The sequence below is a fragment of the Hibiscus syriacus genome, unplaced genomic scaffold (genome assembly GCF_006381635.1).
Source record: "Hibiscus syriacus cultivar Baekdansim isolate YM2019G1 unplaced genomic scaffold, ASM638163v2 tig00112498_pilon, whole genome shotgun sequence".
Classification (NCBI taxonomy): Eukaryota; Viridiplantae; Streptophyta; class Magnoliopsida; order Malvales; family Malvaceae; genus Hibiscus; species Hibiscus syriacus.
The window spans coordinates 1,607,348-1,630,715 of NW_024063347.1; the positions used below are offsets into that span (position 1 = coordinate 1,607,348).

At 34.4% G+C, this 23,368-nt stretch overlaps 2 protein-coding genes and 2 pseudogenes across 3 annotated transcripts; 3 read left to right on the forward strand and 1 right to left on the reverse strand.

Annotated features, from left to right (window-relative positions):
• The first annotated feature begins 6,191 nt into the window (after positions 1-6,191).
• On the forward strand, positions 6,192-9,488 carry LOC120180538 (receptor protein-tyrosine kinase CEPR2-like). The gene is made up of 2 exons (XM_039185849.1): positions 6,192-8,965; positions 9,058-9,488. The coding sequence occupies exons 1-2, from the start codon at positions 6,376-6,378 to the stop codon at positions 9,414-9,416; spliced, it is 2,949 nt and encodes a 982-aa protein (XP_039041780.1). The 5' UTR covers positions 6,192-6,375; the 3' UTR covers positions 9,417-9,488.
• A 489-nt stretch (positions 9,489-9,977) lies between these two features.
• On the forward strand, positions 9,978-13,879 carry LOC120180642 (annotated as a pseudogene).
• A 1,200-nt stretch (positions 13,880-15,079) lies between these two features.
• On the forward strand, positions 15,080-17,979 carry LOC120180543 (annotated as a pseudogene).
• Positions 17,980-19,968: 1,989 nt separating this feature from the next.
• LOC120180602 (MICOS complex subunit MIC10-like) lies at positions 19,969-22,759 on the reverse strand. Of its 2 annotated transcripts, none has more exons than XM_039185913.1 (3): positions 22,556-22,757; positions 21,537-21,649; positions 19,969-20,220 (listed from the first exon to the last, which is right to left on the reverse strand). In XM_039185913.1, exons 1-3 carry the CDS (start codon positions 22,686-22,688, stop codon positions 20,206-20,208), a joined length of 261 nt encoding a protein of 86 aa, XP_039041844.1. In that variant the 5' UTR covers positions 22,689-22,757; the 3' UTR covers positions 19,969-20,205. The 2 variants fall into 2 exon arrangements, with proteins under 2 accessions (XP_039041844.1, XP_039041843.1); XM_039185912.1 differs by lacking the exon at positions 19,969-20,220 and adding an exon at positions 21,254-21,446 and having other exon boundaries at positions 21,533-21,649; positions 22,556-22,759.
• Positions 22,760-23,368: the final 609 nt, after the last annotated feature.

Here is a 23,368-nt window from a genome sequence, read left to right on the forward strand (position 1 = left end):
TATTCATTTTGAAATTCGATTTTTTAGCTAATTGTTTGTTTTCTTGATGGTGCTCTCTTAAAATTTTATTTGTATCCACTTTCATATGAAAAAAATTATGTTATTAATATATATGTATAACCTTGAAATTTGAATTTTTTATGTTAATTATTCATTTTGTTGATGGTGATTATCCAAAAACAATTATGTGTCCATCTCACGTACAAAAAATTATATCATTAATATATATATTTTTTACACTCAAAAATATTATTGGGTCTGCAATCAATTGTCAATGTAATGTCCTATGTTATTCTTATTTTTGGTGCATACGAAGTTTATCATTTATCGTTAATAGTAATATTTATTGTATATTTTATTTTCTTAAATTATTTAACTATCTTCATATAAGACTATGTAAAAATAAAATATTATTTAATTTACAAATAAAGTAAAATTCAAATAGATTAAATATTTTATTAAACAATATGAAAAATTGCAGCCGCTTGCATAATGATTTCATACATGGCTTATTTCAGTCCTATGAAAGAAGAGACGGATGAATTAAAATAGTTAGGAAGTCATAACTAACACACATAAGAAATAGATAATAGACGTAATGGAGATGAATGATTCCAATTTCCAACACCTTCTGATTATTAATATATGTTTATGGGTAAAATTTGTTGCATCTGTTCATATAAGGCCAGCTACGAGTGGACAAAAGTAGGAACTAGTGCTTAAGGCGAAAGCTTTCACTTTCAAATATTTCTTCCGGATGCCCTTAATCCATCCTTATAAATTTTAAAAGTAGCAATTATAAAAATTCAAACATTTTAGACACTTAATCATTATTCTTAAAAAAAATGGGTTAATATAAAAATATTTAAATTATATTTTTTTTCTTATTTAAGTGTTTACATGATTTTTCAATCTATTCAGATAGGGCCAGAGTTCTATTGAGACTTAAAGGGGCTCAGATCTCGATAAAAATAATTATATATTCGATAAATTTTGATCTAATAGTATTTTAGATAATGTGAAAATAAGTATTTAAATTTAAAAAATAGAAGAATTTATTACATATTTAATTAAATAGGGGTCGAACTAAGGAAGAATTGTCTTATGTTTTCAATTTTTTTGGTCTAATAACGATTACTTTTTTTTTTAATTTTGAGTTTAAATATCTACTAAGTCGTCGTATTTTTCTTAAAAAGTCTAATATTTTGGCCTATGTCAATATTTAATCATGGCTTCGTTCCTGAATTCAGGTATCTAACATTATAAACATTATTATTTTAAGTATTTTGATCTTTAAAATTTTTTTGTTAAATAACATGTGTCATATTATGATAATTGAAAAAAATATATTTATAAAAAAAAACCTAAAATTTTCTCAAATTTTAAATAAAAAACTCAAAACTTAAAAATTTCTGATTCAAATTCGGCGATTTTCCCCAAAAATCACAGGTGATCGGTATATATACCAATCTAACATCGGTCAGATTATATTTCTCGATCTAACACCCGTAGCAGTAAAGCGCCCCCTGAACCACGCTCTATACTGATTTGACGCCACGTGGAGTATAGCGCACCCCCTATACCGCGCTATACGCTGACTGGGTTATACGTGGGGTATAGCGCGCCCCCTGCTCTACGCTATACGCTACGTAGGGGTATAGCGGGGATCAGGGGCCGCGCTATACGCCGTACCAAAATTATATTTAACGCGGTCCCTGATCCACGCTATATAATAATTACATATAACGCGGTGCAGGTACCGCGCCTTATATGTTTATAAATACCTCCGGTTCTCACATCTCCTCGCATCTCTCATCTCTTATAAATTAATACAACAATTCCATCAACGAGTAATAATTTTGACAATCTTCTTATATTTGATTTATAAGTTCGTGCGCTTTTTTGTTATAAGGTAATTTTGTTATATTTTTTAATTATACTTATTGTTTATTATCATTATTTGAAAAATTATTATACTAATTATTTTTTAATTATTTTTTATGTTTGTAAAATTGAAAAGCTAGAGCATACGTCAAAATAGTTTTACGGTGCAGGTAAGAATATAAAATTATATTATTTAAATTATTTACAATGATGTGTAAAATTTTTTTTGTGTTATATTTTCGTTCATATATAATTTATTTAATCAGGTTTGTTTAAGTTATTTTTTTTTGCAGATATAATATTGTCGCACTTTAAAACTCAAAGAATGATGCGACTTTCAACTATTGTTTATTATGATGGTGAAATTCGAGAAGATGAAACCGGCGTTGTTTTCGTATCAAATGAGCGTGTTAAAATATCATTCAAGAGAAACATAACTCTTGAGGAGCTGATAACGAAGATTTCGAGAAAGATTCATGTTAACAGAAGAATGTCGTCGTTGCAGTACATATTTCCAACATCATTGTTGCCATTAACTTATACAACGTTCGAACTTTCGAACAATGATGATGTTCAAATGATGGTTGAAGCTCAAAGTAATTATTCAGACGCCGCTATTGAGATGTATGCACATTTTGTTCAAGTGCGTGCTGTTTGGGGTTTATCTTTAAGCTCACACTATGGGCTGACTGAACAAGTTGATCAAGTTGACAGCCCGACTACAGTGGAGTGCCACTCGACGGTCTCATAACAGATCAGAGGGACCATCGCCATCCAAACATCTGATGGACCCCTCAACTCAAGTGGGATCACCGCCCTCACATCATTAGTAGAATATGACACTCATTCAAACTAAAACAAATAATATATAATTTTTATCAAAATAATAATCTAATTATATAACTATAATCTAAAATCGATTTTTAAATATTAAAATTCATACATGTGTGCCAATCTTCTGATCGATTAGCACCCTAATTTTTTATAAATCATCAAGTAGCTCATGATGATTTTTCCTATCAGTAGACCACCTATTTAAGGGAAAAAAATTGTTACACGCTGTATAAAATTATTAATATATAAAATCAGTTTTATAATTACCTCAGAAGTAGTTGAAATACGAATGAGTTCTTCATAACGGGACATAAAAAGGGCAATCGATACTATGCCCAAGACTGCAGCAGTAGGAGACATCCGCCGATAGCATTACGTCTGTAGTCAGTGGCTCCACACATCTCCCTGTACAGCAAAGCCAAAACTGTCGAGCCCCAACTGAATGATCTGGCGAGACGAAAGTCGCTAAGATGTTGCAACCACATGCAGTGAACTAGGTTGCGCGATTTGTCTGGCATCAGCAACTCTCCTATCAGCTGCAGTATGCATGCCCGTGCATACATCTTAACCTCATCCTCAGAGACATCTGCGCTCAACTCCCGAAAATTGTCATCTAATCAATTTAACGGTTTCATACCTCCGATAAAATTTTTCGGGACACGTCATAGACTATCTCGACATAAAGTAGTCCAAGAACCGGAAGCTATCCCCGATATCACATCTCCATCCACCGGAAGCCTCAGGTGCATAGAAATATCCTCAAGCGTGATCGTGCACTCTCCGCACGGAAGATGAAATGTGTGGGTCTCCGGCCTCCACCGCTCTACTAAGGCAGAAATCAGGTCTGGCTCTATCTTACAGTGACCCTGATATTTACCTATGTAATCGAATTCAGCCTCTACTAAATACGGCAAGACACGGCTGGGTATCACTAACTTAAGATTCCTAATAAAAGGATCTAATACATGGTTCTTATCCTAAAAATAAATAATTACAAAAATTAATTCTTAATCTAATAATCATTCATTAAATAAATCAACTAATTATTACTAATAATTTAAATTAAATTAAAACGTTAAAATGTTACCGTATCAGCAAAGTGTCGAGATATTTAATTCTCAATCTAATAATCATGCATTAAATAAATCAACTAAATATTACTAATAATTTAAATTAAATTAAAACGTTAAAATGTTACCGTATCAGCAAAGTGTAGAGATATATGATTTCCATCCGAGCGAAGTAGACTACCTTCCATTATATATCTGCAAAAGAATTATATTAGTAAAATATTAAATAAAATAAATACATAATAGTAAAATATATTATAAAATATATATTAAAAAGATAGAGTATTTGAGAGAAATTTAGAGAATTTAAGAGAATTTGATGTGATAAAAGTGATTAAGGATTAAAGTATATATAGGGAGGATGAGGACATGTAGGGTTGGGTATTTAGGGGTTTAGCGCGCCCCCTGTACCGCGTTATACCCCACGTGTCATATATTCAGGTATAGCGCGGATCAGGGGGCGCGCTATACCCACGTGGCGCCAGATCATCGTATATCGCGGGGCAGGAGGCGCGCTATACCCACGTGACGTCAAATCAGCGTATAACGTGATTCAGGGGCGCGCTTTATTACTACGAGTGTTAGATCAAAAAATATAATATGACCGATGTTAGATCGATAAATATACCTATCACCGATTGCCTTCAAATTCTTATACCCACGCTGGTCATTACCGTTCACTATCATTGCTGTAATGCTGTTGACGGAACGTTGACGGAACCTTCACCTGATTGAACCTCCACTCGACAACAAGATGCCGGCAACCCAACCCAGCACTTAATAACAGTCGCCCGACTTGACAATCACTGTCACCTTCGCTAAACATCAAATCACCAATCACTATCTATCCCGTAATAGGCTATTCTCTTTATTAATTGTTATTCTAAACCATCTAAACCTAAATTTCGCGGACCCTAAATTTTTAATTTTAATTTTATTTGAATAACGACGCAGGAGAGGCATTCAATATGAGAACTAATGAAGGGATGGTTGTGCTCACATTTGGGTGGAGATATGTAATCTGGGAAATAATTCGAGGGTGCTCGCATTCACACTGGGGGAGTTTTCGACTTTAAACGCTATTGGGAGGTTTGTAGAACGACGGAAAGGAGGACACTGCTTACGGGGACTAGGTTTTTTATATATAATAATATTTTTAAAATTTTAAATTAAATTTTTTAAAATTATCATATGTGTCATTTAATAATTTTTTAATAGTCATTACAGTCGAGACACTAATAATAATAATAATTGTAATATTAAACATTTGAATTAATCGAAAAAAATTTAAAACCTAAACGAAAAAAGTATAATTTGAATATATATTTTTTAGATTAAGCCTAAAAATTTAAAATACTTACTGATAATTTTTAAATATTTTACCAACTTAAAATATATTTTTAATTTCAAAAATTAAATAAGAATCTTCCAAAAATTTAGGTATTAGATGGACGTAGAATACCAAAGAAATTCTAATTATAAAATAAATTTCTATTATAATACAGAAATGAAGTACCACCTACACCGTTTCCTAAGGCGCTCAAATCATTTACACATCATCGATACGACGAATGATGTTTACATTTCCTTCCCCACTAATTCAACCTTCGTCTCAAAGATTTATCTCTTCATTATTCATCATCAAACTCAAATCATTCATTTCATTTCCAAACCTGGATTTTATTTACTATAATCATCACACCTGCTTTTACTCTGATTTATTTACTGTTTCTTATCATAAAACAGAGATTTTGCAATCTTCTTGATTTAAGTTTGAGTTCAGTTTCAGTGTTAGTATGCCCAAAGAATAGCCCTTATAAAGGAGAAAACAATTGCTATTTTCTCGAGAAATGTAAAGCTTTAGATAGTCAAACTTAAAAGACCAGGCCTTTTCCTGGGAAACAGAGTACTATTATATTCTTGGATTCCACCCTCAGTTTCCTCTCGGTACTTCGATTTTTTTACTTACAAATTATTATTAGCTTTTGTTTATGATTAGTGCTATAATCTAATGAATTATTAGCTTAATAACCTAAAAAAGCAACCTTTTATTATATTTATGATCAATCCAAGAATTATTCATGATTTCAACTAATCTTTTTTGATATTTTCTAGTCAAGAATCCTTCTTTCTTTTAATCATTTCTTTGCTTTACTTGCTGAACAAATGAAAACCCATTCTAACAAAAGAATCTCTGTAATCATGAGTAACTTCAAAGCCTGCCCAAGTCATCTTATTTTTCCTTCTTTCTCTCCTACAATAATAATGCTTAATGATTAATTAATTTATCAATACCGAATAGTAATCCACAGCTACAAACAAAATTGACGTCTCAACGTCACATCAGTTTCTCTCCCTCCTCATCAGCAAAATCTGAAACCTACTTCGCTCAAAGATTTGTTTATTTTAATGTTTTGTCCGAATAAAGTCATAATAATTCATCCATTTTGATTAGGTAATTGTGATTTGTGTGTCTTTCTGTTTCAGATTTTACCACTTGCCAGGATGGTATTGGAATTATCCCTGACAAATGTCAATAATTCGGTTTCCTAATTCTAATTTTATACCTTCTTTGAGATCCTGAATTATGATCTTCAAGGATTCAACAATGGCTAAACACCCATTTTCACCCTTCCGAATCCAATGTCTTTCCCTGGTTTCGATCTTGTTTTCAGTTGTTTTCCCGCCTTGTTTGTCTCTCACCATTGAAACCCGAGCTCTTCTCAACTTCAAAAGCATGTTGAGAGACCCTTTAAACGTTTTAGATTCCTGGAAAGAATCAGAATCTATATGCAAATTCTATGGAGTCAACTGTGATCCAGTTTCAGGCAGTGTCACTGCAATTTCACTTGCGAACAAATCCCTGTCCGGCGAAATTTCACCTTCCATTTCAACACTTAACAGTCTTAGAATCCTTTATTTGCCTCAAAATTTCATTTCCGGGAAACTTCCTCCTCAGTTAAACAATTGTTCCAGTCTCAGGGTTTTGAATATTTCCTGGAATGCAATGATTGGAACCATACCAGATCTTTCTGGGCTTCAAAACTTGAAGGTTCTTGATTTGTCTGTCAACTTCTTTTCTGGGAGGTTTCCAAGTTGGGTCCGGAACTTAACTGGTCTGGTTTATCTTGGTTTGGCCGGTAACCATTACGATGAAGGTGAGGTTCCGGAGGGTATTGGGAATTTGAAGAAATTAACTTGGCTATTTCTAGCTAAGTCCAACCGTAGAGGACAGATTCCAGAGTCTATCTTTGAGTTGAATGCTTTACAGACATTAGATATTTCAAGGAACAAGATTTCTGGGGATTTTCCGAGTTCCATTTCCAAATTGAAAAACCTTACCAAGATTGAGCTGTTCTGCAACAATTTTACTGGTGAGTTGCCACCAGGGATTGCTGATCTTTCTCTGCTACGGGAAATTGACATCTCGTCGAATCAGATGTATGGGACATTGCCCGAAGGGATTGGAAATCTGAAGAATCTGGTGGTCTTTCAATGTTATAACAACTTCTTTTCTGGAGAAATCCCTGCAGGGTTTGGTGATATGCGTCATCTTATAGGCTTCTCTGTTTATAGAAACAACTTTTCCGGGATGTTTCCTGCGAATTTCGGTCGATTTTCGCCTCTGGACAGTATCGACATATCGGAGAATCAATTTTCAGGTGAATTTCCCAGGTTCCTGTGTGGAAACAGGAAACTAAGGCTGTTATTGGCACTTGACAACAACTTTTCCGGAGAGTTCCCGGATTCGTATGTCGAATGCAATTCATTGGAGAGGTTGAGGATCAATAAGAATCATCTTTCTGGGAAAATTCCTGATGGAGTTTGGGCACTTCCAAAGGTAACCATGATTGATTTTGGTGATAATGAGTTTAGTGGAGGGATAAACCCCATGATTGCATTTTCCATCAGCTTAAATCAATTGGTTTTGAAGAACAATAGATTTTCAAGTAATCTTCCATCAGAGCTTGGCAAGTTGGCAAACTTAGAGAGGCTTCTTTTGAATAATAATAGCTTTTCTGGCAATCTACCCGCTGAAATTGGTTCTTTGAAGCAGTTATCTTCCTTGCATCTTGAGGAAAACTCATTAACTGGATCCATACCAGATGAAATCGGTGATTGTTTTAGGTTGGTGGACTTGAATCTTGCTGATAATGAATTCAATGGAGATATCCCATCAACACTTTCACTCATGAGCTCTTTGAACTCTTTGAATCTTTCTGGAAACAAGCTCACTGGTCCGATTCCAAAGAATCTGGAAAATTTGAGGCTAAGTTCTATTGATTTGTCCGAGAATCAATTTTCTGGAAATGTTCCTCCTGATCTTTTAACAATAGGTGGAGATGAAGCCTTTCTTGGGAATAAGGGACTTTGTATCGACCAATATTCAAAAACAGTTATGAACGGTACCGTGTTGAATGTCTGCAATGAAGGACAGGGCCATAAGAGGGTGTTGGGGGGCAAATTGTTTGTATTTATTGTTATGGCAGTTGCTTTTCTTCTTGTTCTAGCCGGCCTACTTTTTGTGAGCTACAAGAACTTCAAGCTTAGAGAATCCGACATCGAAAACGGTTTGGAAGGCGAAAAGGGAGTGAATTCGAAATGGAAACTTGCATCTTTTCACCACATGGATATCGATCCGGACGAAATATGTAATCTGGAGGAAGAAAATCTGATCGGAAGTGGCGGTACTGGACGAGTTTATCGGCTCGATTTGAAGAAAATGGGCGGTGTCGTCGCTGTAAAAGAACTATGGAAGGGGGATGGTATGAAGGTTTTGGCCGCTGAAATGGACATCTTGGGGCAGATCAGACATAGAAACATACTTAAACTCTATGCTTGTTTAATGAAAGGAGGGTCGAACTATTTGGTATTCGAATACATGTCGAACGGCAATGTATATGAAGCACTCAGGCGAGAGAACAAAGGTGGAAAGCCAGAATTGGATTGGTACCTAAGATATAAAATTGCATTGGGAGCTGCTAAAGGCATCTCTTATCTGCATCATGATTGTTCACCTCCTATCATTCACAGGGATATAAAATCCTGCAACATTCTACTAGATGAGGATTATGAGCCAAAAATTGCTGATTTTGGTGTTGCAAAGGTTGCTGAAAAATCCCTCAAGGGATCTGAATACAGCAGCTTTGCTGGCACCCATGGTTATATTGCTCCTGGTGAGTCCTTTTAGCAATTTTCAAAGTAAATATTTGGGTTATATGTAGGTATCTATGTATGTAATGTTTTAGTTTATGATTTGCTTTGGCAGAAGTGGCATATACTCTAAAAGTGACAGAGAAGAGTGATGTGTATAGTTTTGGAGTGGTGCTACTAGAGCTGGTAACAGGTAAAGGATCGATTGAAGAGGAGTATGGGGAAGGGAAAGATATAGTGTACTGGGTTTTAAGCCATCTGGGTGATAACGAAAATGTTGTAAAGGCTCTGGACGATCGAGTGGCGGTGGAGAGTGCTGGAGTCGACATGATTAAGGTGTTGAAGATTGGGATCTTGTGCACAGCGAAGCTTCCGAATCTGCGGCCTTCAATGAGAGAAGTGGTGAAGATGCTTACGGATGCTGAGCCTTGCAGCTCCATTTCAGCAGACAAAATTGGTAACGGTTTTCTCTAGTGTTTTTCGAAATGTTTGTAACAACATATCTATATATTCGGATAAATATATAAAGCTTCGCGTTTTCTGGAATTCATTTTTGTTGGATTGTGGCTGAAACCTTGTTATCTATATATTCTCATTTTTCACCTTTTTCTCTAATTAAAATTCCTTTACCAACTCGGATAACGATACCAAGTTACTTGAAAATGTTAAGGGTTGATGTAGGTAGAGGCAGGTTACGTGCCCGGTCCCACTCGGGTAATGTGCCATTAATTCTAATCGTAACGAGTAATTCAAATTCTACCATTTTTAGATATATTTTTATTATTATAGTGTTTTTAATATTTTAAGACGATTGATAGTATTTATTTATAATTTTTGATAACATTATATATATATTTTTTTATATATATGGGGTAATTATAAGACAATATTTGTTCAAAGACTATTAATCAAATGATAATGAAAATTCGTATCCCTACTAGTACTCGAACCCGTGACCTTTAGGGAAAATAACAAATTTATTCATTGAACTTTATTCTCTCTCTTATTTCACTCAATAGTTAATGACGTTATGACATGACAAATGATATCAAACGACTTATTGTGCTTATGGCACGTAAACAGCGAACTACAGTTAGAGCACCAGGATTATCAGCTTCTGCAGTGTTCATACACATCCAAAATGCAACCAACTGCCAATGCCCTTTCTCAAGCACGTTCGTTCACAGATCTTTGATGGCTGCAAAGTCAAACTGGTTTCTTTTCTTTGCTCCGATGATAATCTTACGTTATACCACGACTGTGATTGAAATTCACATAACGACATCGACTGTTGTGGTTCAGCTACGAACCGGCGTTCTCCAGTTGAAGGTTTCTCAGGTCGTCCTTCGATAATTCAACTAACTTCACTCTTTGGTTTTGACTTGAATCCCAAAGATTTGACGGATTTAATTCTTGGGTTTTCTTTTCCATTACGAGATTTATCTCTTTTGATATCAGTGGAGGATTGAATATTCTTTCCATACATGCAGTCAGCGATGGTAGAGCGACGGACGACACAATGGCCAAAACCACGATTGGCGATTAGAATCTAAGTTGGTCCAATGGCAGTCAAGAGTTGAAGATGATGGTGGCTCAAGGAAAGAGACGAAAGAAAATGATGGTTGTATACGTGACAGATTTTATTATTAAAATAAGTCAAGAGTTATGTGAGCACCCCGGCCGTTAATTAAAATAACGGTTGAATAACAAACAAAAACAAATATATAAAACTTAGTAAATAAATTAAAAAAATACAAAATACAAAAAAATAAAATAGAAGAAAAAATAAAGTTTAATAAATAAATTTACAATTTATCCATTTTATCATTATGATTTTAACTTCATTACAAAATAAGCATTTATTATTTTAGAATATAAAGGTACGGGTTTACCAAAACAGATTACGTAACACTATCAAAACCCAATACACTTGAGCCTTGACGCGGTTGAAATTATTTATAATTACAATTACTTTGAAACAAACGAAATGAAGCGGCCATCAAAAGAATAATGTCTAATTCCTGCACGCGTTTCTTATAATATTTTATTTCTTAAAATAATTCTTTTTTAAATAATCCATAACGTATTGGTGCATGCATGTGGATTTGACAATCGCAAAGTAAAATTGGAGATTGATAATGCAAAGGTTAAGAAAATTATGATGTCTTTCTCAACTACTTTAGCGAGTATTGTCCTTGTTGAATCAATTAGAAGGCTACTGGAACAAGAATGTAAAGTTATGGTGCTCAAATTCAGAGAGAAACAAATTCGATGGTTAATATACTTTCAGTGATGACTCGTAGAAAATAGGTCAAAGAGAGTTTTTGTAGAACGATCAATTTAATCGGTTGTTTTAATTATTAAGGAGTCTACAATTAATAACTAAGAATTTATGTTGTCCTTTCAACAATCTCTATAGCAAGTAATTATTAAGAATTTGTATTTTCGGTCTGATTAATTTTGGTTACAAATTTAAAAATTAAGAGTGAATGCTCCCTTATATTATCGGTCCGTCTGATTTAAGTCCCTCTGTTATTAATTGTCGTTATCCTCCTTTTGTTTAAGTCTCTAACATGGTTGAGAGAGTAAAATTGAATGACAGTTAATGACTCAGGGACTAAAATCAAACAGATCGATAACACTAAGGATTAAAATCAAACGGATCGAAAACGTTAGGGATCATTTTCTCTTAATTTTCAAATTCGTGATCAAAGTTGGTCAGACCGAAAATATAGGGGACTATTCGCATAGTTTACCCTAGAATAAAAAATAAAATTTATAATTATTTAATAGAGTTGAAGCAAGAGTTATGGTGTGAACAAACGGAACAAATAGAGTGGCGGTGTAGTTTCAAATGTTGACCCAAGGCTCGAGTTCCACACGCAGCAGGCTTCTTCTAGCTTTCCAAAGGACTTGATCTCAAAACTCCATCAAACAAAATCTTCAGACCGTGTTCAATATCCCACTCCAACAATCCCTTTATTTACCCAATTACATCATCTTTCGTCCCACCATGAAAATACTTGCATCCAAACTAGTTCAATGGATCGTTTCTTCTGCAAATCCCAGCACTTTCATCTCCTCTCTTCTTCAATATTTCTCTCTTTATTTCATTCACTTTTTCACTCTCCACAGTCTCTATATCTGAAACTTCGAATCTCACATTAGTGTGTGCTTTAGCACCATCTCTCAGTTGTTCTACATTTCCCGGAATTGCTTTTTAAACCCCTTTTAATCCCAATGTTTCCTTTACTGGGATCGTCTCTGGGGATGGGTTCTTGTGTGGGTTGACACCTTCGTTTTCCTCACCCAATGTTTCAGTCATGCATTGTTTGAGATTCTTCGACAATGGTACTACCATGGAGTTCAAATGAATTTACAGTGGTCCATCTCTCATCCAACTTGAAGCTGTAAACTCCCACATTTGTGGTCTTACTGAAACCAACGCCCTTAAATGTTGGCATTGGCCTGAATTCAATCATACCAGCGAATACCAAAACTTTTCTTCAATCGCTGTCGGTGAAGGATTCGTGTGCGGATTATCAAAAGATGGAAAGATCAGCTGCCATGGAAACGTCGGTGGTGTCTCAGGTAAAGAGCCTAGAGGGAATTATAGCGTCATTGCTGCTGGCTTTAGCCATTCTTGTTCCATCAGCAGAGATAATGATATAGAGTGTTGGGGGGAGACTGTGGTCGACGATACGCCGAGGGGGAAATTCAATGCACTGGCTCTGGGACTGAATCGAAGTTGTTCATTGAGGACTAATGGAACTGTTGTCTGTTGGGGACAAAATAACTTCACTCTGCCACAGGAACTGGAAAGGCATAGTTTCATTACAATCAAAGCAAAGAATAACGTTTTTTTGTGGAGTTTCAACGTTGGATTCTTCACTGTTTTGTTGGGGTGATTCAAGAGTTAACTCGAGTTCTATGGTATTCTCCGAAGTTTCACCAGGGCCATGTCGGAATAGATGTCCATGTGGTGCAATGTCGGGATCAGGCTCGTTTTGCAGTAATGGTGGATCTATATGCCGAGCTTGTGTGTCGATATCGCCATCCCGGCCATCAGCTCCATCAGCACAACCTCAAAACAGGTCCACAAGCATTGATTTGAATGAAAGAATGGTAGCTTTCCTTGTTGTTGGTTGTGTAGGATCATTCTCTTTGTTGCTAGTCATTGGTTTCTTTGTCTTCAGATATTACAAAGGTGGACGATGCCGTATCCATAACTCAGGTCGCCTCGATGAGACTGGTGCGTCAGCTAATGTTGTTTCCGATAAGCTCCAAGCCTCATTAGTACCAGCAGTACTCGGGAAGCGTCCGAGACAATTGACAAGGATGGGATATACACGTTGTTTGGAGGAATTTTCTTTAGAAATTTTGATTCAAGCCACCAACAATTTCTCAGAAGAACATAAAATGGGGATCGGCAGCTTTGGTTCAGTCTACCGAGCCTTGTTCGATGACGGCCGTGAAGTGGCCATCAAGCGATCTGAAATGACGACTACTTCGTCGTATGCGACCGGCATCAAATGTCAAGACGATAAAAACTTAACGAGCTCGAATATTTGTCTCGCCTCCACCACAAAAACCTTGTCCGACTAATGGGATTTTGCGAAGAAGCCGATGAGCGTGTACTGGTATACGAGTACATAAACAATGGCACACTCCACGACCATCTCCACAAGCCCCGATCTTTACACTTCATGACATGGGCTACACGGCTTAAGATCGCATTAGACGCCGCGAGAGGGATTGAGTACTTGCATGAATATGCAGTACCACCAGTCATACACCGCGACATCAAGTCCTCCAACATTCTTCTAGATTCAACTTGGACCGCAAAAGTATCCGATTTCGGATTATCGTTGTTGGGTCCGGACGAAGAATGGTTATTATTCCTAGAGATTACGGAGTCGAGTATAATAACTGCATAGGGATATTTAAGAATTCATTGTTAAATAAATAAGTCTTTCAAAAATATCCGACCATATAATCATCCTTAATTAATAAAAAGGTTTTATTTTATATATTTTCAATTAATATTTATTTTATTTTAAATTTTAATATATATGAGTTTTGTTTAAAATTACTCTGATTTAGATATTTATTTGTGTCTGAATTATATAGATAATTGTAATTCAGTATATGTATTATATTGATTAATTCTAATCGTAATTGTAAATATAAATTATTAATGGTATTTTGAAGAGAAAAATAAAAAAAGATGGTGGCACCATATAAATCTTACACCGTCCGTCCACCAAGTAAAGCCCTAGAAAGATTCTTTGACGGAAGAGCACGTTGTTGAGTTCAGGAGCTTTAAATAAATTGAAAAGGAAACATGATTACCAAAAATGGTGCGCATTTGAACCTGCAAACCTCTCTGACTTTATCCAAAAACTACAAACCCTAGCTATAATTGAAATCTCATTTCTCCTCTCTCTTCTATATTACTCACACTTCGCCTTGTTTGGGATTTGTAATTTTCCGAAAGCTCAAGTGGCCGGACTGTGTATATACTTACTTCTTGCGTGAGAAGGGTTTATGTTATCAGCTTGGATCTGTTGTCAATAGCAGGGAATCTTCTTTCTACTTCTTGCATGAATTTCCCTTCATTTTCGGGTCATAATCGCTCAACAACACTCTCGTCTTCTAACAAAACAAATGATCTCACTACTTTAACACGTTTTCCATCACTATGACTGGTTTTTCTCTATATTTTAGGGTTTTGATTTCGTAAACATGTAGAGTTCTTTTCAAATTTCCTTCAGCTCCAGTTTATTTCAAGTTGTCTCATTTCTATAGTAACTTTTATCTGCGAAAAATATAATGTTTTCTTTCGTGATCTAGGAAGTGAATTTTACTTGTCCAATCCACGGCCTATGCTACTTTAGTCTACGAAATAAAACCCAGAAAGCTTTGCTCATTTTACTTTGACTGAGAAATCTAAGGTTTTCAAGTACGGATAACTTTTTTATTCTTGTGGATTTGCTTCAAAGCTTCTTCTTTTTACGCTCAGCTTTTCATCAGTTTGGCTATTGAATTCATACATCTATCTTCCAAAACCTAAAAACATAGAATAAGGAAGGAAGAAATGATAAATTGGGGGATAATACTGTATTTGTTGCATAAAGGTGAAGATGGGGAGTGGAAAAATAGAGATAAAGAGGATTGAGAACACTACAAATCGTCAGGTTACGTTTTGCAAGCGAAGGAATGGGCTGTTGAAGAAAGCTTACGAACTATCAGTCCTTTGTGATGCGGAAGGGGCTCTTGTCGTCTTCTCCGCCCGTGGCCGCCTCTATGAATACGCCAACAACAAGTAAGGGTGTGTTTGATAGTTGATTTTACGAAAAACATTTTCTTCGTTTTTCAGTGTTAATTGATACAATCATCAACCAAGTACGGGTGATTAGACATAGATTCATGTCAAACAATCTGGCAAAAAGTCATCCCATTGCTTCTTTTGTTTTGAACTTTTTACAAAGGTCAAACAATTACGTGAATTGTGAAGTGTATGAGTTCCAATGCAGTTACCAGTTTCATTGTTGAAAAGATCCGAGTATCTGGGTTTTGTCTGCTTCAATTTGTAGCTAACAATCAAGCTTTCCAAATCTTTTGTTTGCTTATCATCATTCTCTCTTGAGTGAAGATTGAGTTGACAATCCATGTGTGTAAAGCTTTTCTCCTTGCTTGCTAAATAAAGGCAATTTCAACATCTCTGCACTTCCTCTTCCTCCTTAGCTAAATCAATGATAAACAAAGTGGAGAGTTTTCTTCTCCCCAGTAAACATTAAATGTGTTTATTTTACAGTTATTCCTCATGAATTTATAAGGAACATTTCATTTGTTGAGTGCAGCATAAGATCAACAATGGATAAGTACAAGAAGGCATGTTCGGATGGTTTAAACACAACCACGGTTCCTGAAATCAATGCTCAAGTAATTTTTTATTTTCCGCAAAATGTTAAATATATATCTACTTTTAACCTATGAATATATTTTCATTATTTTACTTTAACGAACTTGATATTATGATTTTATTAACCCATGTAGTATTATCAACGAGAATCAACCAAGTTAAAGCAACAGATTCAAATGATACAGAATACTAACAGGTAATTCAAATCCTTGAATTGTGAAATTATATATATATAATTAGCAGTGCCAATTACACTGAGAAGGTATAGATGAAGTTTGCTTTCTATTTTTTTTAATTTCTTTGAAGTTTCCAAACTAGGTTTTGCTCCTCTATGGTTAGAATAAAATGTATTTTATAGACCTATATTCAACTCCTAGGCTTAGAGATGGCAATCTAGTTATTCATGTCAGATTTGGTTTAGATAAATTCAAATCAACTTAATTTAAGTCTAGACGAATCAGATTTGGGTATCAAATTGGGTTATGTTGATTCATGTCAATATCTAATGGAGTTGAGTTGGATATGAGTCCAATCAAATACATATATATAATTATTAATATATTATTGTAGAAAAGATGTATCGTTTTGTTTGTTAATGGTTCAATTTTAACTCTCGATTGTCCAATCGTTGAATGTCTCGAATTCAACATCATCAATAAGAAACTCAATGTAATTGAGTTTGATACGTAGGACCAATTTAATGTAGATATTTGACTTAGTTTGTAACTACATATCACTTTTAAATGATAACTCTTTAATTGAGATTTGTGTTTCATGTCAATTGTATATATATCTTTTAAAGTTAATCATAGTCTACCTTCTAAGAGATGACAATTAAAGTTAATCACATAAACTATAATTTTGAATAGTGAATAATTCAATTTTATAATTATTATATCAAATATCTTTTAAAAATTATCATATCATAAATGAAGATATCTTTTAAAGGATGAAAGATTATATTAAACCATTAAACTATTATAAAAGATGGTGGTTAACTAGTAATACAATAAAAAATAGAATAATATATATATATATCATTTTACTATTTATCATTGCTATAAATAATAATAATAAATTAATTATTTGATCTCTTTCATTCAATTATCAAGTTAAAATTGGGTTGATATTTGATTCAAATTAAATAAATTAAATTTGAGTTGCTTCTAATTCAGGTAAAAATCCGTTTGAGTCAAATTGGTTGCAGGTCAAATCAGTCCAACTAAAATTTGATTTGATTTTGATTCAGTTTGATTTATTTCAAGTATGGATTCATATAAGATTCCAGATCACATCAAGTTTGTTTAATTTACTTAGACTCAAGGAATCATATCCATGGGTCATCGGATTACGACCTACTTTCAAAAGAATTTCTTATTCAAATTTAAATTTGATCTAATTTAATGACTCGTGTTAATTATTCATACAGTGAAGGAATTGAAGCAGGTAGAGCATAGAGTTGATCAAAGAACGTAACTAAACTATCATTTTCTCTTCACTCCAAAAGGTGAATTCCTTTGTTTTCTTCTCTTATATAATTTTGTTTATAATGGATGCAACACTACGAAACGCTGCTGTCTGAAATCCAGTATTTCCAAAAGAGGGTGAATTCCTTCTTTCTTACTACTTTAGTGGCTAATACTGTTTCCCCCCAATTCTAATTTCTATACTTATAATTTTATAGTTTGTAGGAAGTTGAGTTGGAAAATCAAAGTGTTCGTCTCCGAGCCAAGGTAATCTAATCACACACTACTTTCCTAACTCGTATGATTAAGTTGATTTTGAATCTGTAATAATTGCTAATAGTTGATTAAGTGCACGGATATACAAGAAAGTAGTGAATATTTTTATAGATGAAAAAAGAACTTGGAGGCAGTGATGAAGAAGTAGAAAAAAATGTTACTATAACAGTAGATTTAAGTATTGTGGTGGAACATCAGATAGCAGAAATGGAGAGGGTTCAACAAGCAAATATGGTGGTGAGTGGAGCAGGTGCTGAATGCTACACATGCATTAGCTGCTTCTCGCAATTTCTTCAGCCCAAATGTGGTGGAGACAGGAACTGCCGCTGCCTACTCAGATCCTCACAACAACATCCTTCATCTTGGGTAATTGCTTTCTTTTCGTTTTAAATACATCAACATGGAGATTCTTATAGTTTCTCGATATTGCATTAAAGGATTTATAGTGTGAATTCCTGCATCTGGATATATATTATTGAAATAAGCAACCCAATTAATTTTTTTAAAAAGAAAAATCAACAATATTATCATAAACTCACCGAAGAATTGTTGAAACAAATATATATCGTATTGTGTGTATTCTCTACTGCAATTTCTCCCAAAATATTTAAACTTTAATCCTGCAAAATGAAGGGGTTTTTTTTCTATATGAAAATACCATTCCTTGTGTACGTACTATAGTTTATTTTTTTTATGTCATCTTGTGTGATTTTTGTTTTGTTTTGTACTTTAATACGTTTTGAATTTTCTAAAAATGACCATATTTATTAAGGGGCGGGAGCAATAATAATTAATAATTGGTTGTCTGTAACACTTATGGCAGGTAGAGACAGTCGGAGAGAACAAATCTGAAATCGGTGGTTCGATATTATTAAAATAAAGAAGCATGCATCTACTCTACAGATATTATGAACTGCTACTTGTTCCGTTGTGTTCTCTGCTTGTTTTGGGTTATTTTTCTTTGGGTGAGTAAACAGTAAAGAATACATGTTTAGACAGGTTTAATTTTTGGATGTGAAACCGGTTTTATCAATTAATGGCATGAATACATGAATCGAGAGATCTAAAAGGTTCTAATTGTCGGACTCTCTGTTCCACTTTGTCATAAAGTGATGCACGATCTTTAAGCTTAGCTCCCTAAACCAATCGACGAATGATTAATGAACTCCAATGGATCAATATGAATGAGGGCAAGACTTGTTGAAACTCAACTTGAACAGCAAATGCAACGGCAATAAACAGAATGGGGATAATTACATATTTATTCCAGTATTGAAATAAAGTAGAGGAAGACCTGCAAAGTTTCACACTGGGAAAAACCAAAAACAGCAGAGTAATAGGCTACTTTAATCCCCCACGCCAACTTATACAAACATCATTCTTAAGAACAGAAGATGAAATAATTATAGCACTACCATGAATACAGTTCGGAGTTCTGGATTTTCTAGAATGCATCCTAAGAATAGGAAGATTTCACGGTAGCTTCTATATATGATTGCACGGTGTTCGTCGAAGCTTAAGGTAGAGTGGGAAGATTTCCTTTCAATGCCGAAGAATCCCAACTCAAATTCGACCGATGCCCAACTCAACTAACCATCTACGAAGAAAAAAAAATAAAAAAGCTCCAAAGCAACCTAATTTGGATTCAGTGAAAAATGGTTCAGTTTGATCCCTACCTATATAGGTCAAATGAGCATTCAGCGAAGAAAGAATAAAACAGTAAGAACAATGTCAACTGCTATGGACAGTTGCCTTGAAACTATTTTTTTGTTCTTTTCTTTCCACTTGGTTATTTAGACTTCAAAATGGAAAGACATTTGATCTTAGCTTCCTTACAAATGTGAAGAAAACTGACATTAATTTGTTTCCTGTACTCATCCTCAGCTTGCTCTATTTTGCACAAACTCAGTGTATAGGTGTACGGTTATGTTCCAATTGGAGGAGGAGAATGAAATCAGAGGACATTTTCTGTTTGAGCAACATTTAAACAGAATGATGTGGGCTTTGAAGGGCCAATTGCATTCATCTGCAACCCTCTAAAACTTACATTCCAACGAACCTCTTCATATTAAAGAAATTTTGGAAGGCAGTTCCCCTAGCAATTCACAAACATAAGGTAACCAAGATTTTCAACAACCTTTTGTATTGTAAGCGGATCGAATCTTCGTTTCGCTCTTCATGTAGTAGTCCTAGGAAATGAGAAAGCAGACAATAGAGGGATGCAAAATATGATAGAGATTCAAAATATGAATTATACAAAAAGTTGTAACTTTCCCTCACACGAGGAAGCTAAAAAGTAACTCCATATACTGGCACTCATCAAGACATAACAAACGCAAATCTTAACAACCACATAAAATTCAAGCCTGCAATTGAAGGAATTATTTTCATTCTCCAAATTTTTGGTTTTACTCATGATAGAATTACAGAGCAAAAGACAACTGGAGTCATGTGCATCATGTTAATTGCCGACCCAACAACAACAATGTTTGTACTAAAATTCAAAAGACATTGCTGTGTAATGACAAACAATATCAGCTTATGAAAAACTCTGAATTCGAACCTATAAACTTGGAGGAACTTCAACAACACCGACTCACTGCTTCCCATCCTGGAAACATAAAAGAGAACAAAATGAAGTTTCTACAGAGATTTTTGAAACAAATATTAAGAAGAGTGATATACACAAATTAAATTTGACAAACATCCATCAGACGCTGATTTCTAAGAAATAGTCAAACTTGATAGAATGCTAGTGAAGTGACAATTTTAGTACTTCATCTATTTGAACAATAAATAGTGCTTAAATTGCCAAGGCTGTAGACAATCATCATCCAAGAGACCAGGTGGCAAAGAAACAACTAACCACTATAACCTGAGAAATTGACTAGCTCAGGCATCATCGCGAATTTTTTTTCCATTGGGTACAGCAGATGTCATAATATGGAAAGCTTTTCCACTAAATGCTTTAAAAAAAAGTTCAAGGTTCTCTGAGTAAATCCCATTAATTTGTTCAATTTTTAGATATTCAGGGAAGTTTAAATCTTTTAGGAGTACCATATCTAACTTCTCAGTTGTTTATCAAAATAGAATGGTTGTTTCAGTCCACAGCAGTTACTAAAGATGGATATGGTGATAGAATATACACCAGGAGATGGCTAACGTATTTGTCGGACTGGAAGAAAAGTGGAAAAGAAAGAGACAAAGAAGTAGAGCACCCCATACCTCTCAATGCTTCAACCAATAGCATGATTTAATAATTGGACAGCACTTGGCTTAAAGATAATTTCCTGACCCTTTTCTAAACTAATGCCTATGTGCAAGTTGCAAACCAAAAGGACTCAACTCAAACAGCACAAGTGCATAGTAGGAGAGAAGTTTTTGTCACAAAATCAGATAGAACTGATACATACAACTTGTCAACCTATGAACTCCAACTTCCACTATTGTAACTTTGCATTTCAACCTAAGAGATAGTCTTTGTCTCTTCCTATGTTTTTAGATAAAAGGCAAGCCAAGCTCAATGATAGTTGTTTTGGACCTTTGGTTCACTAACTGGAGTATGCTTAAATTTTATCCATTGTGTCTACTCAGACTATCACTTAATACATCACTTTTTAATTATATTAAATGTTACAAGAAATTATCTTAGGATAAAATTTACTTAGCATTGCATGTTATTGGATTTAGGATTATGGATAATCCCATATTACTCTATTAAAGTTGGTTTAGTTGTTGGTGTTGAAGTTGATGACGCAAATCTGCCTATTTGACATCTTTAGAGAACTGTTAACAGGTAAAACAAGAATTTAACATTTGTATAACAAAGGATTATCTCTTAAACCAACTGAAACGTGAGTTTGCAACTTAGAGGAAGGAGTGGTTCAAAAGATTAAAGTATTAGCTGAGTAAAGCAAAAGTTCCTACCTGGGAAACATGAGCATCGTATCCATAAAAACTACGAGAACAATCTGTGTATGCAGATCCAATTCCAATCCCAGCACCAAAAGCTACTGATGCCCATCGAGTCACTGGACTCTCTAGTATGAAAAATCAAAATGGATCAATATTCTGAATTCAAGGAAGAAAGAAGAAAAGGCACATAAGTAATAATGCTTGGATAGAAGACTACTATAAAGAATTCAATGTAATTCAAAAGTGAAGAACACTGTATACTCTAACGACAGCCCAAATGAATATCTATTTAAAAGCAAAATGCACTATCACTTTAACTGTTTCAGCTTTACTAGATGGGAACAATGGAAAAGTTTCAACTTAGTTGTTAACCTACAATGGTGGCAAAAGGATCTAGCTCTGATGCTAAACTATACGTAGGAAAATCAAACATATAAGGATGAAAACACTCTTGAATATTTGAAGAGCATGACATGTTGCTATTGCTCCCAATCTTCAGTTTTCTTGAAGTACTGTGCCACACTCATGTCTGACTTATGTTCGGACATGGGCATGGGAATATGATCCTCCAAGAACAATTGAACATATCGGTGTCGAACACATTCCCATATCCAACACTCACATGAGTCCACGTAACATGGTGATATTTTACGGTAAACATAGCTCCTTAAGGCAGCCAGATGATCTAAAATGTTGGCACCTAAATGGATATTGATGTGCGGGTAAGGAAAAATTATAATAGTTTTGGCATTCAAAACAGACATAACATCATCCCATTTCTGATATTATTATACAGCGGCATCACATCCAACCGGCACTGAAAAATGAAAAATAAAAAAAGGACAAATGCTGGAAACCAGAAAATCGAAAAACAATATTTATAGAACCAATGAAGCCAATCTTCAACTTGAAAAATACTAAATTCTACAAATTACGTACGTTCATTCCAACAGTTCTCAATCGAACGCTGCAAAACAAATATCTAAAAAGAAAAAGGGGAATCGATAAATTTTGGGGAAAGGGAGACAAACTGAATAATAGGAGGCCACTAACAGCACCGGCGAATGATGAATAAACGAAGCGGCGGACAGCGAGATCGAGGCAAGCGTCCCATTTTGCGTTAATATCATACTTTTCCGGCACCAATCTCTTGTTCTCTGCCATTTCCGAGCTTTTTTATTCTTTTATTTTTCTTCTATTCTCTCTCTCCTGCTATTATTATTGTTGTATTATTCCTCCTTTTGCTTAATCTTCTCTCTCCTTTTCGGGTCTAGGGTTAATTATCTTGGATGTTGAAATCTTGGCCTTCGAATCCAACATTGGGTTAGAAGTGTCCATGGACATGCCAGGTTATGACCAAAAAAGTTTGACAACTCTCTCTATTTGGGCCTGAATCATCTCGAATAGTCCATAATACAACTCAAAAAAAATATTTTATATTAGTTTTCATATATTTTATAATTAAATTACAATATAAATTATTAATTTTATATTGTTTGACGATAACAGTCCCAAAAAGGTACAACATATGATCCATGCCCTTCAAACATCAAAACCTTTTACATTTGTCCACTTCTAATATATATATTTCCATCAATATATGTTTTTAAAAATATATAATTGAAATTGGATTATTCATAAATAAAAATTTTATACTTTAAATTAAGTTAAAATAAATTTAAAAGAAAGATCAGATTTAATTTATATATAATATTTAGATTTTATTTGTAAGATTTTAAATTAAAATATATATTATTTATATTCATATTTTTAAACTATTAATTAAATATATTTATATCCATGAAATAATTTGTCCTAGTCTACATTTTATTAGATTAGACATT

What these genes read in the sequence shown, in the direction of transcription:
- LOC120180602 (XM_039185912.1), bottom strand. Translation starts at nt 22,688, where the DNA reads ATGGCAGAGAACAAGAGATTGGTGCCGGAAAAGTATGATATTAACGCA. An exon ending in TAGTGGCCTCCTATTATTCA is followed by an intron (nt 21,650 to 22,555) that starts GTTTGTCTCCCT and finishes TTTTCATACTAG; the next exon opens with AGAGTCCAGTGACTCGATGG. An exon ending in TGCTCATGTTTCCCAGGTAG is followed by an intron (nt 21,447 to 21,532) that starts GAACTTTTGCTT and finishes AGTTGGTTTAAG; the next exon opens with AGATAATCCTTTGTTATACA.
- LOC120180538 (XM_039185849.1), top strand. Translation starts at nt 6,376, where the DNA reads ATGATCTTCAAGGATTCAACAATGGCTAAACACCCATTTTCACCCTTC. An exon ending in CCATGGTTATATTGCTCCTG is followed by an intron (nt 8,966 to 9,057) that starts GTGAGTCCTTTT and finishes TTGCTTTGGCAG; the next exon opens with AAGTGGCATATACTCTAAAA.